Source organism: Nicotiana attenuata, chromosome 12 (assembly GCF_001879085.1).
Source record: "Nicotiana attenuata strain UT chromosome 12, NIATTr2, whole genome shotgun sequence".
NCBI lineage: Eukaryota > Viridiplantae > Streptophyta > Magnoliopsida > Solanales > Solanaceae > Nicotiana > Nicotiana attenuata.
The window spans coordinates 19,028,484-19,042,322 of record NC_032000.1 but is presented as its reverse complement, the minus strand read 5'-3'; the positions used below and the strand labels follow the sequence as shown (position 1 = coordinate 19,042,322).

The 13,839-nt window shown below is 36.3% G+C and overlaps 1 protein-coding gene across 1 annotated transcript; it reads right to left on the bottom strand.

Annotated features, from left to right (window-relative positions):
• On the bottom strand, positions 2,894–9,075 carry LOC109235358 (probable glucan 1,3-beta-glucosidase A). Its single transcript, XM_019401432.1, has 10 exons — positions 8,582–9,075; positions 8,350–8,465; positions 8,135–8,254; positions 6,768–6,953; positions 6,183–6,338; positions 5,552–5,721; positions 5,305–5,460; positions 3,955–4,307; positions 3,612–3,797; positions 2,894–3,223 (listed from the first exon to the last, which is right to left on the bottom strand). Exons 1-10 carry the CDS (start codon positions 8,655–8,657, stop codon positions 3,144–3,146), a joined length of 1,599 nt encoding a protein of 532 aa, XP_019256977.1. The 5' UTR covers positions 8,658–9,075; the 3' UTR covers positions 2,894–3,143.

Below are 13,839 nucleotides of genomic sequence, written 5' to 3'. Positions count from 1 at the left end.
GAGATGCATTAATCACATGCAACAAGAAAAGATTATCATCAAATGAATCTACAAAGAGATCATATATTTTTCATATAGGACGCGTACGAAGTTGTATGATCTTTCATTATCGAATTCTAAGTTTCTGATTAGTATCAAAAGAGAATAAAATCTAATTAAGTCACAATTAGTACATATTTTACATTGAAAAAAATGACTAACTACCAAATCCTCAGATCCTTTCTTGTCTATGGACCAAAATATATTAGTGGTAGGCTGCTAGCTAAGTTTTGTAATTGCAACTGAAGAAATCATATACGATTTAGATTTATAGTATCAGAAAAGAATATAGCCATGTTGAGAACAAGATGAAGAACAAAATTCCAGTTCATATGGCTGAATATACATTGGAAACGAATTCTTGAAGGGGAAAGGAAAGAAAGTGCAGCCAGTACACGAAGCTTCCCACGTTCACGCAGGATCCTGAAAATAGCAGCACTCCAAGGGATTGTGACGTAGTAACCTACTATAATGCAAGGGGCAGTGGTTGATTGCGTGGCTCGATCTCGTGACCTATAGTCAGGGTAACAACTTTATCATTATTCCAAGGGATTGTGATGTGGGCAGCCTACCCGAATACAAGGATCGGTGATTGGTTCTACACAGGGGCGGCTTAAGTAAATGTGTGGCCTAAAGCCAAAGTTTAATGTGAGGCCTAAATTTTTAATTTATCTAAAAAAAAAAAATTTACCTTTTATATGAGATAATTTACTTTTGTATTAAAAGTATTAAATATTATTTTTTTAAAATACTTGTGAACCTGTTATTTCTAAAATATAGGCCCCTCAAATTTAGGGGCCTATGCACATGCCTTATTATCTATAATATTAGAGTCGCCCTGGTTTCACATATCGAACGCGTGACCTATAGTCACAGAAACAACTTATCGTTGCTTCAAGGTTTCCTCTTTTAAGGGAAAAGAAAGGAGTGAAAAATGTGATATAATATTCGGATAGTGCTCTCTGATTTGGAATTTTTTTCCATGAGCTGTTTTTATTCCTTGTGTCGTTAAAATGAAGGGAAAAAAGACAACCAAAAAAAAAAAAAAAAAAAGACGAGAGTAAGAAAGCTAGATTTGTCATATAGGAAGAGGGACGCATATGCTCATATCAATCAGTATCGTCAATAATTATCTCCTTTTTCATTGTTTAACAATTTTTTGTTTCCCGTCCTTTTAGTCTTTTATACTTTCTGAATTACTATTCTTTAGATATAACAACTATCTTTTTCTATTTATTATTCGTTGAGATCTTGTAAACTAGTACTACCATTGACAGAGAAATTGACATCTATCTTTGGACGAATAGAAAATTAGTATTTGGACGAATAAAACTAAAGCCAGAAAAGAAAGGAAAAGGGAAAGGAAAGAAGATATTGCATAGCTGTATTTGTAAAATGTTTTAGATTATATATTGTTTTTATAAATGAAGTTAGTCTCTCTTTTTTAAATTATCCTATGAAAAGTTAAACTTTTTGCTACTTCTTCAGCTTCATGTGTTATCTGTTAAATGCACATTTAGAATAAAGATAACTATTACTTATGGTAACAGAGTTATTCAAGAAAAAGTTCTTTTAGTCGATGACCTTGAATAATAAAGACGATTGTTGCGTGGAGATCAATGCAACCATAGTACTTGTTTACTTTTTTCCATAAGAATTTAACTTCTATATATTGAATTGATAATGCAAGAATATTTTATACAATAAGGTAATCTAAAAGATAAGTACATGTAATTTTACGCCGAATAAACTACAGTGAGATTGTCAACCTGGAAAATAAGGCAGATAATCTGATACAATAGGTTAAAATACATTAATAATCTAAAAATTATTTCTATCAGTTTATATAACATTAGTATTAATATTACATGGAAACTGCGCCGCTTTGGTCACTCAAAGGCTTCTTACGACACTCTGGTAAATCCCATATCGACAAAACACGGGAGAGAGGTTGCGTATATAAGTAAACAAGTCTTAGACCCTAACACGCATTCTAAAGCCATGCAGGCCTAGGTCCAAAGCGGACAATATTACTGGTGGGCTGGACTGTTACCTATGGTATCAGAGCCACTATGCGTGCAACCTTGAACGATGGTAGGCAAACCTCAGCAAGGACGCTGAGTCCCTAAGGAGGGTATATGTGACACTCTAGGTGAATTCCACATCGACAAAACACGGGAGAGATGTTGGGAATATAATTAAACAAGTCTTAGATCTTAATGATGAGTTTTAAAGTCGTGTGGTGAGGTGGGCTGTTACGTATGGTCCAGAGCCAAATCTCTCTCAATACGAGGGTGAGGCAAACCACAGTGGTCAACTGAGTCTAGACGATGGGAGCGAAAAGTAAAGAGCTATATAAGGCGTGTCACAAGTTCACATGGTACATGCGCTTTTGGAACTTGAGGTGTCGTAGCCCAAAAAAGACAAATCCGTGCGGACATAGGTCCAAAGCGGACAACACGTGCCATGAGCCTGGGTCATGACACTTCTCAATGTTCACATTGTGAAATGGACCTGTTTGTTGTTTCACATCTTTCACTCCTCTTGCTATATTATAAAGTTTCACGGTTGAGATAATTTTTTTTTTCGGTTCATTAGAGGACTTCTAATGCAAACACTGATCGTTAACCCGATTCGGACCGAGAAAGCCCCTTTTCTACAGAAATTTTGCTTCATTGCGCTGTTACTTGTTCTACGGTTCTCATATCTACCATTAAAAACGTAATTGCTTGCACAAGAATTGAAGAAGTATTACATTTTGAGGTTATTTTCACTTGGGAACAGTGACACATTCAGAACTTAGACGTTGTGAGTTTTGAATTCAGAACTTTATGTCTGTAGATGGCTGTAGATGTTAAGTCATATACGAGTAACACATGAATAGTGAAAGAATTTGCAATATCTTTTCTCATTTTGCAAATGAATGAAGATTCTCATCGAGTTTTACAATATCATAACGTGTTATGTGTGCGTGCTTACCTCCATATCTGCAAAATATTTGGCGCTGAAGGCAGACTACAGTACACAAAGAAGTTGTTTTCCAATCCCATCATTCATGCCGGAAATCAAAAGGTTTCTTTGGCTCGTGTATCAATTTCTAATGCTTATATCCAAATGCATGCCACCCCAAGCAATAGTATAACTCTAGATATCCTCTTCCGTGGTGAATTACCTACATACACACCTTCACGAAAAAGTAAAACCGGTGAAATTATGACGATATAGGCACTAAATTATCTAACTACAAACATGAACTAGCAAAATTATAAATAGAATAAGCAGAAAACAAACGGCAGCCTGATGCACTAAGCTCTCGCTATGTGCGGGGTCCGGGGAAGGGCCGGAGCACAAGGGTCTATTGTACGCAACCTTACCCTGCATTTATGCAAGAGACTGTTTCCACGGCTTGAACCCGTGACCAACTGGTCATATGGCAGCAACTTTACCAGTTACGCCAAGGCTCGCCTTCAAAATAAGCAGAAAACTATTCTTGAAATTCTAGTTGTGCTTCCTTAAGCATTCAGAAGTTGATGTTTTTTATTAGGCTGAGGCATGTAAGCTTAGTTCTATACCTGGTTGTAGTTGAAGATAATTGTTCCGAACACTCCACTCGAAATCCCAGTGCTTTTTTTCACACTTCAGTGTCCAATAAGACCATCCAAACGAGGCTGCATTATATACGTCTAACTGAACTCTTCCAAAATCCTGGTAATCTGCTAAGGAACCGTTAGTTACATTCCATTCGTTCACCCACTCACCTGCGATCAGTTAAATTCATGTCAAATGTCACAATTCCAAAATGTTGAATTTGAAAATTTGTCCTAATTCAGCAATAAGTAGTTTTCAGATGCTTCATAATATGGTTAGGTTCTTGGAATATAACATCAAATAAATGCAAAGGGAAGAGAGTATTACCAACAAACACCAGTGGCCCGTTTGCGCTGTTCAAAGCCTGTATTTGGGATTGTCTACTCTTGTATATAAATTGAACATTCTCCAAAGAGGTTAGTTTATCAAAGTATCTGTCAAATAGATTGTAGTAGTGCAAATCAACTACTGTGTTTGATGAGCCTATGTTAGCCTGATAAAGTTCAAATGGATCTGCGCTGCCAATTCTTTGGCAAAATATCACATAAGCTGTTGTCGAATATTTTCGAACAATCTTGTACCCCTGCTTATAAAATGGAACCAGAACATCCAGTGGGACATCTGCAGCCGATGGCTCATTTAAAAGCTCGATTCCAAGCAAGGCAGGATGTACGGCATACCTGTAAATGCTCAAGAGTTATACTCATTTATATATTTGATATATCAGAAAACGGCAGAGATGTGAACCATCAAACACAAATAAATTTAAGGAGAATATTGAGAGAGAAAGTATATCAGACTGGTAAACTGCTTTTACATGGCCAAAGGACACCATGTTAAATCTGAAAATTCAAGCATCGGCAATGATTGAACAAATTGCAATGAACGCACTACTAGAAATCCGGTAATTAGCGACCAAAAAAACCGACCAACTTTGGTCGGTTATGGCCAATTACCGACCAAAATGCGACCACATACGCTTGGACGGTATTTTGGTGGTCGCTTTAGTATACCGACCAAAGTTGGTCGGAAATTACCGACCAACATTGGTCGGTAAATTAAATTCAAAAAAAGAAGATATTGCAAAAAAAAACCGACCAAAGTTGGTCGGTTTTTTAATTATGTAATCAAAAGATTCACCGTCTGGGAATCGAACCGGGGTGTGTATTGTGGCAGGGTACTATTCTACCACTAGACCATTGGTGCATTTTGTTTTAAGATTGTCTTTTTTTTTTTATTTATACTCTTTAATAGTATTTTCGCACGAAAATAACCGACCAAAGTTGGTCGGTTTTATTAAAAAATAAAATTACCGACCAAAGTTGGTCGGTTTTTTAAAATGACCGCCCGAATTTACTGACCAAAGTTGGTCGGTTTTTTTAATATTAATTTTTATTTATTTTAATTGCAAAAACCGACCAAAGTTGGTCGGTTTCTTGAAAAATAAATTTCGCGGGACTCAAAAATAGTTTCCCGCATTTTTGCGCCAAAGAAAATCGACCAAAGTTGGTCGGTTTCGTAAAAAAAAAAAAAATTAAAAATTAAAATATTTTGAAAAACCGACCAACTTTGGTCGGTTTTTGGCCGGTTTTTTTACCGACCAAAGTTGGTCGGTTTTTGCCGAATTTCTAGTAGTGACGGTTGATTGATTTGTAAAGAATTTGTTAAAAAATTTACCTGGAAGCTAGAAATTCTATAACATCCAATGTTTGTGATATGTATTCTGGAGATGTTTGCCAGTTTACTGTGCCATCTCTACTGGCGCTATGTTCCATCCCATTTTGGGAACCTGGGGCCGCATGAAGGTCGATTATGCACTTTATGCCATAAGCTCTGCAGGAAAAAAAAGGAAATTAAATGGCTGAAAGAAGGAAAGATGAAAAATGTCAAAGACTAGAAAGCAATAGTAGAAATCAAGACCTACTGTGCCCACGAGAATGCATTATCAAGAGCTTCTAAACTTCCACCAATAAAAGGAGCTGGAGGATTTGAATCAGAAGCTATCCACCAGCCAACAGGAATCCTTACAGCGTTTATTCCGTGTCTGTACAAGAAATCGAAGTCATCTACAGTGATAAAACTATTCCTATGCTTCTGCAACATACAAAAAAGACGAGAAACACAATGAGCTTGAAATAGGTTAAAGATTCATTTATCTTAAATCAGATTATCAGTAAACAAGCCCGTCCTGCAGGAAAGGTTGACCAATAAAGGACAAACGCGGAAAAAGTGAAGGCACAACTACAGAATGAGCAGAATATGCCGGCTGGTTAGTTGGTCTTATTGCAATCAGCCCTGGTATGTGAGTTCACAAGAATCATGGTGTCTCAGTCTGTGTTGCACGGACTCTACAAAATGATGCCGCACCCGTGTCGGATCCTCCAAAAGTACTTTTGGAGGATCCGACACGCACCCGACGTCATTTTCGGAGAGTCCGAGCAGCAGAGTGTCTCACTTACCTCCAATAAATAACTGAATTAAAAGCATTAACATGTGAATTTACTCACTTACCTCCAATAAATAACTGAATTAAAAGCATTAACATGTGAATTTACCTTAAGAATCTCTTTTGCTTTGTCATGACCATATCCATTAGCGAGCTGGTAGTCACCTTGCATCTTTCCCACAACCATCATCTCAAATGTGGCTGCATTATCATCCCAACCTGGTGTCCCCGGAAAGTCTGCTGTGAGAATATTGTCATTTGAGGCCTAAATGAACAAGTTAGAACACTATTACACTGTTCCTGAGAGATAATACAGCAGTTCTAGTATAACTTCTGATAGACATGAATGTCAGCTTAGCAGCTAAATGCTAAAGCTAGTGCACGACAACATATACTAGCTTTAAAAAAACTCAAAAGGCCAAGATCACAAATTTTTGACCATCGATAGGATTACACATCCACTGCTAGGAAATTTTCTAAACAAAGTCTATTTTATCCCACAAATGCATAAAGTAAATGTTATTAGGCACTTAAACGACAAAAAAATGGATAGAATTGTATTAAATCAAATACTGATAGATTCCACGACAGACACACAAAGAATAAAGAAACAAGAAGATGCATTATCAGATGGACTCTGTAGTTGCAACAAGAGCTTTCGTCAAATGCAAAAGTAAAACAAACGAGAAATTACCTGTATATAAGTTCCACCTTTAAGTTTGATGTGAACTCTATTGTTGAAGTTCCTTTCAAGATAGAATGTTTCTGAATCAGAGGGAGACTCCGCTGTTGCAGTCACAATACTACCATCGCCGCTGCATGTCAGAAATTGCCCTTCAGTAGTTCGAAACTGAAACACTGACTCAGAAACTCTCCACAACTGCTAAGAAAGAGCAAATTAATCAGGTACTGTTCTCGGAATCAGCAATTTCTAGCTGAAAGCCTATTTGATGTCAGAATAAACTTGATTAGCAACTTCATTGATTTAAAAGGAATCATGGTTTAATTTTCCACAATATAACTGAAAATATAAAATAAATGCACAAATACTAGAGTAGAATTTTTATGTGAAGAAGTTAAGACAACTTTGAAACAGGTATATAAGGTATATAAGAATTATCAGTTCAATCTTTAAAATTGAAATATGGAGTTCCAACTGAAATTAACTAAAATTTCACTTCTTGCAAGTACATCCCCTCCATTACAACAACAACAACTACTACGCCCCAATCTCAAACAAGTTGGCGTCAGTTATATGAATCCTCACTGACCACGTTGCTCCATTTAAATCATTTCATGCCAAATTTATGCAAATATAAGCAAAACGTATTAGGAGTTTGTACATTTTCTAAAAGGCATGAATTAAGGTTAACCACTCCTAAGGGCGTCAAATGGGCGGGTTGGGCTGACTTTGGACGGGTCAAAATGAGCTGAGTCAACAAATGGGAGGGTCAGTAACTTGGGCTGAGATGTGCCGAATCAAGTTGGGCTAAAATTTGGGTCATAGCCCAACCCGCCCAACTCTTACCATACTTTAAACAAAATTATAGTTTTCTTTTGAATTGTTTAATTATCAAATAAGACTTTTTTTCTTTTGCTATGATCATATATAACATATCAAACAAAAAAATTATTTTTAATCTATTTTTAAGTTACTCATGGATCAATTTGGGCTAAAAATCAGCCCAACTTTAGATGGGCTGAAATGGGTTAGGTTAAAATGAGCCGAGTTCAACAAATGGGTGGGTCAATGACCAGCCAACCTTGGGCGGGTTGAGCGGGTCAAATGGGCTTGGGCTCAAATTGCCACCCCTAACCACTCCTAAAAAAGCATAGGACCTACAGTAGAAGTGCTAACATTCAAAACATATTTTCAACTGTTCTTCATTATAATGTTAAGACCAATTGGGAATCTAACTGAAATAGAAACAAAATCATGTAGAAGGTCAAATATATGGAACAGACTACAGAGAATAACTTCAGCTAACCATAAATTCAGGAAATAAAAAGGTTAATATCAACAATAAGGAATACAATGAGCAATTTGACAATGCATTTCACCTTGAATGTTTCCCATTCTAAAGGATCATCTCTATCCACAGTAACATTCAAGCCTCCACCATTTTGTGCAGAAACATACTTTTGCATAGTCACAGATTTGAATTGGACCTGTGTTCCATCCTACATTGCCAAATTTCAATCAAGTAGAAATTATTTTTAAACTTTTCAATCTAAATAAGGGTGTAACAAGATTCTGAAGCATAAAAAAAACATACAAGCATATCTCCATTAGGTATATCATCAAAAAGTGAAGGCTTTATCCATCCTTCTATAACCAACCATCCACCTAAATTCACTGCTCTTACTCTTGAATTTCCATTTAACCCCACCACTACAATTACAAAAACAAAATAAAGAAGGAAAAAAAACACATTTTTTAGTGGCACAAAATACATTATTTCAGAATCTTGAAAAAACAAAAATCAAGAAAAGAGGAGAGGACCAAACCTGAATGCCCAATAAAGAAACTGAGCCAACAGCAGAGTAGAAAAGCAGAGACCCATTTGGAGAAAAGGAGTTCCATGGATAAACACAGGCAAAAATCATATCATAAAAAGCCAAATCATTGAACCCCAGAAACTAGAAGAACAATCTTGAAAAACCCCAGCTTGAAATGAATGACAGAAAGAGAAAGAGAAGAATCTAAGTAATACCTTCCTTTTTACTCAATCAATTCCATAAAGAGGAACCTTTAAAATTATAGCTAGAGAAATATTTAATTGCATTACTAATTGGATTAGAAAATCTGTATTCAGATGAAAACAAAACCAGTCAGGTTTAAAAAAGCACTGAAATAAATGTACAGCAAAAGTAAACAACTAAAGTGTAAATTCTTTCTGGTTTGGATTAAGAAAAGATTTTAAGGGGTCGCTTGGTACGGGGTATTAGAAAAAATAATGCAAGCATTAGCTTTTTGTATGACTAATATCTTGTTTGGTACATTTTTTCAACTTGTGTACATCATACTTGATATTAAAATGTGTATAAGTAATGCATAGAAAACTATGACATTAGTAATACCAAGGGTGTTAATGTATGCATTAGTATAGTTGAAGACAAAGTTGTCCTTAAAGTCCCTTAAAGCTAGAGAATATGGAGGGCATTTTTGTAAACAACTATTTTTCTTAAAATTATACAATGTATTATAATGTTTAATACACCACACCAAACAGTAGATAAGAAATAATATCTGCATAACTAATGATTGCATTACTAACTCATGCATTATTAATTCATGCATTATTAATACATCATATTCCGCGCTATTCTTATACACGCTGCCAAAAGAACCCTAACATGTAATGAGTACTAAAGAGAAGGACAAAAAGGGAAGAAAAAATGGTGACCTTTGCTTGGAGATTGGTGAAGTAAAACGTAAAGTGTGAATAAGAGAGAGAAATGTACGACAAAGGCAAAACATTTTAAGCAATTGTACTATATTTTAGTTAGGAGTATTGAAAAGGGTAGGAATTTTAGTGAATACTCCCCTTCCGACCCTATGTCTACATCTAACTATATTAATTTATTATAGTTAAATTAATTACAATTTAGTGATAAAAATATATATTATGTCTTTATTAGATTGATAAATATACAGTGCGACCGTACGAGTAAAATTTTATTCTGAACCATGTTTAGTTATGAAATGCTTAAACCCTCTTTTTCTCAGAAGATAAACGCTTAGAGATACATTTGCAATTTTGCACACAAAACATTTTTTTTGGTTAAAACACACAACAAAACATTATTACAAAAAGGACTAAGCGGTCGTTACAAATATAATCCGATTTACAAGTCCGGAGTCGAATTCCATAGAGAACTAAGGCTTAGCTACAGTTGTTGACTATCACTAAGGAGATAAGCTCGAACAATTCCTAAGTTATAAATATTAAGATTCTTATATCTAATTAACTAAATAATTAAAGTAGTAGATTAACAACTAAAGATACTACGGGTTGGAGAAACGATTAAGGAGGTCTAGAGTTATGATTTCTTCAATTGTCGGAATCCTTCCCGCTACGTCTTCTATAATTTCGCCTAAGTATTCTCTACCGATCATGAGCGCTCTGAGTGTCATAATTCTCTCCCGAGTAACTACCACAATTTACTAGACATATTCTCCCGGATTACGCTAACTGGCATTAAGTACGGCTCACTCGGGTCGCACCAAGGTTTCGTTATCCCTAGTCCCACCTTTAAACCCTCCGTATTGATCCCTCATATACGTTAGGAGTGATATTGTTCAATAACTACCTAAATATTCACTCTCTCCCGAGTAATACACACTAAATAGGCACAGTCGATTGAGAGCTCTTCAACCAAATAGAGAAAAGCTACGACAAATCTATATTAACGTAACAGGAAAATCATCCTTCAAGAGGTTCCATCAAAACCCTAGATAACAAATTAGCTATTCATAATAGTATGCATAACTACAATACTAGAATTCATAACCAATAATAGAAATAGAGGAAGAAAGAGGAAAAACGTGGAGTTAAATCCTCTCCTCCTTCCTCCTAGCGTGTTCTTGCCTCCCTAAAGTCTTCTCTTCTTTCAAAGTGGTGTTTTAGGATGTATTTATATGACCTAGTGTTGGTGAGGGGCGGAAGTTTTCAATCCAACTTCGGATAGGAGAGCTGGAGGGCGCGTCAACTTTCGTGCAGCGCGCGAACTTGGACGCGGACTCAGCTTTTGCAATTTTCCCAGTTCGCGAAGCGATCCGTGCCTTCGCTTCGCTTTGCTGTTTGTGCTTTCATTTTACTCCCTTTTCGCATCCATTTTCGTGCCTCGCACGAAATTGGACGAGCTCCCAAATCTTTCCATCTCTTATTTTTGTGTGGAATTGTCATCTTTTGATCATTTATCATCCAAACTCTTCCTACACATAAGAAACACATAATGAGTATATTTCACTTTGAAAACCACGTAAACTCCCGCGACTCACACAAGAATTAATACATAAATATACTCAAAAATATGTACTTTTCATCATTTATCACCACCCCACACTTAAACTCTTGCTCGTCCTCAAGCAATCAAACCACAATTATAGACACAATCCTTTTTTGAGCAATTCCTTTAACTCATCACACCAAGAATTTTTAAAATAGTCTAAGCACAAAGGCGTAACATCCTCACCTCAAGATTTGACTCACAAGTACTGTGCAGTATTCACAGCTCACTCATCTACTCTAACATGGAGGTCAATGACATTACCTTTCCTTCATGAGTCAAGTGCCCTCATAAAAAGAGAGTAGTTCCACGCACAATAACATTTAGGAACAATTGGAACTCGAGATAGAAAGAATTCACTCACTCTCATAAATAACATTCATATGCTACAAAAGATGCACCATAGGCTTGCTCGTAGTGTACTACTCTATTAATCGAGCTCATTCAGTCTAGGATCAAGTAGGACTTTAATTTGGTTGTAATGTAGGCTGCGGGCCGGGTAGGATACATTTGGATATAAGAGTGACTACACCTCCCTAAGCACTTTAATACATATACTTTAACATTCAAACCCCAAACTTATGTCAAACCACAACTCCACCTTCACATCAATATATATTACCCCATACTTCTTTAAGCACAATTACATCAAAAGCCACCACCATCAAGGAATAAACAATACAACTATTTTTTTTCTTTCTTTTTTCAATTCAAGTAGCTTTTATTTTTTTCAAAAAAGTGCACATTTCTCCTTATTTCATTAGTTCCACTCAAAATCCAAACCAACCACCCTACATTTTAACCTTTACAAAGTTCATAACAATTCAAGTGTTCATGAGAGGTTAGATGGTTCAAATAGATGGTTAATTCAAACAAATGAATAAGGCTTGTAATGTGGTTGCCAACGAAACATGATTACAGGCTCAAAGGGGTTAACTACGATACATAACAATTAGGCGGGTAAAATATACATATCTGGCTCAACAAAAAAATGCCTATATCACTTCCAAGACTGAACAAAACTACTATTTCGCTTTGCAAACACACGGGGCAAGTTCTAGGCATCAAATGCAATGCACAGAATAATACACAAACCTCACACACACATGGCACATAACTCACTCAGGATTGATTTCATCAAGACACTCTAGTCAAAGTAGTTAAGCAAAGTTAAGATTATACGATTTAAGGTACTTATACAAGAGTCAAAAACTGAGCCTAAGCGTCACAACCAAATGACTCACTATTCTCAAGGCATAACAAAGTCAAGAAATATTGCTTCAATTCAATTCATCTTACACTGGCTCCTACTCCTAAAAAATAAAACTAACTACACCCGGTTCAAATAAAACCCTTGAAAAAGAACCGCGGCACAAAGAAAAACCAAGGGGAAATTACTACACTACCTACAAAGAAAATCTTTTTTTTAGACTTAAATCCCTCAAGAAAAAGAAAAAAATTAATTAATTAAGCTAACACAATTAAAATAGCATAGAAAGTCACCTAGACAATCTCCTCACCCCCCCACTTAAAATTGTGCATTGTCCCTAATGCACACCATAACTAATAAGAGGGTAAAAGAAACTCCCTGTAGGACAAAGGCCGAAGCACTAGCAGCTCATGGGGTACTCAGACTTCTCTTAGGCTTGGTCCTTCGTGCGGGTACCTCACACTTAGTTCCAACCATCTGGTTTGTTGTTGCATCCTTCCAATAGCTTTGCTTTTCATGCTCCTAGAAAATAAAAAATCGACACTACAAAAATAATACAATTAAAAAAAATAAAAGATAAAAGAAAGCAGTAAAACTGGGTTGCCTCCCAACAAGCACTTGATTTAACGTTGCGGCACGACGCGAATCACTTTCTGCCTCCACTTTGAACTTATGAATTGGACCCCAAGTTTTGATTCTGCTATATGATCATGCTCCTGGGGTGGTAGAACGAATCTGACTGGCCCAATAAAATAATGTAGTATCCTGCACTTCTTGGCCCTTAGATGAGATGTCTATTCCCGACTTTCTGGCAAGAAGACTTCCAGAATGTAGGCATCTTGTTCCTTATTCCTTGACTCCTCAAGTGGCTCGGATGGCTCTATTTCTGTATCATCATCCAAACACAATGTAGAAAATGCTTGGAGTTTGGACCAATGCGCTCAACTACATGAATATTGGGACTGTTTACATCCTTAACACTAATGACACTAGAGTCAACTAAATATATATCATCAATGTCTTTGGTTGACTTTAGTATCTCTTCTACAACATCGGCATCCTCAAATTCTAGTTGATTGGTTTGGTCATATTCTACTCTCAACTCCTCCATTATAATGGCAATTTCTGCAGCCAATTCATGCTTTTGGCTACTATCCACAATGTAAACTTGTTGCGCTTTACAAGGTTCAATTAATTTATTCGCTTGAGCCTCCAAGTTGTGAATAGTTGCCTCTTGCATTTGTATCTGTAGTGGTATCTTATCATATAGTTCCATGTTTAACATATCTTTGATCTCCTTCAGGTCAGCTTCCCAGGGTTCTTTGTTCCTATTAACTTCACCAGAAAAAGTAGAACCATCATAGTAAGGGGTTGGGGAGGATAAGACAAATAATCATAACCATGAAAGTGAACATCTTGACCACCATACATATCACACACATTCCACACATAAGATTGAGTTGGTGCACAAAACTCGCTCTTGGAAATATTTTGACAATTTTGCAATGGGTGGTTTCCTCCACAATATGCATAAGGAGGATCA

Bases quoted from the DNA above. Each gene is read 5' to 3' on its own strand.
- LOC109235358 (XM_019401432.1), bottom strand. From the start codon at position 8,657: ATGGAACTCCTTTTCTCCAAATGGGTCTCTGCTTTTCTACTCTGCTGT. The intron at 6,339-6,767 runs GTAATTTCTCGT...TTGTTCATTTAG, and splicing joins AAGGTGGAACTTATATACAG to GCCTCAAATGACAATATTCT. The intron at 3,798-3,954 runs GTAATACTCTCT...AACTGATCGCAG, and splicing joins CGGGCCACTGGTGTTTGTTG to GTGAGTGGGTGAACGAATGG.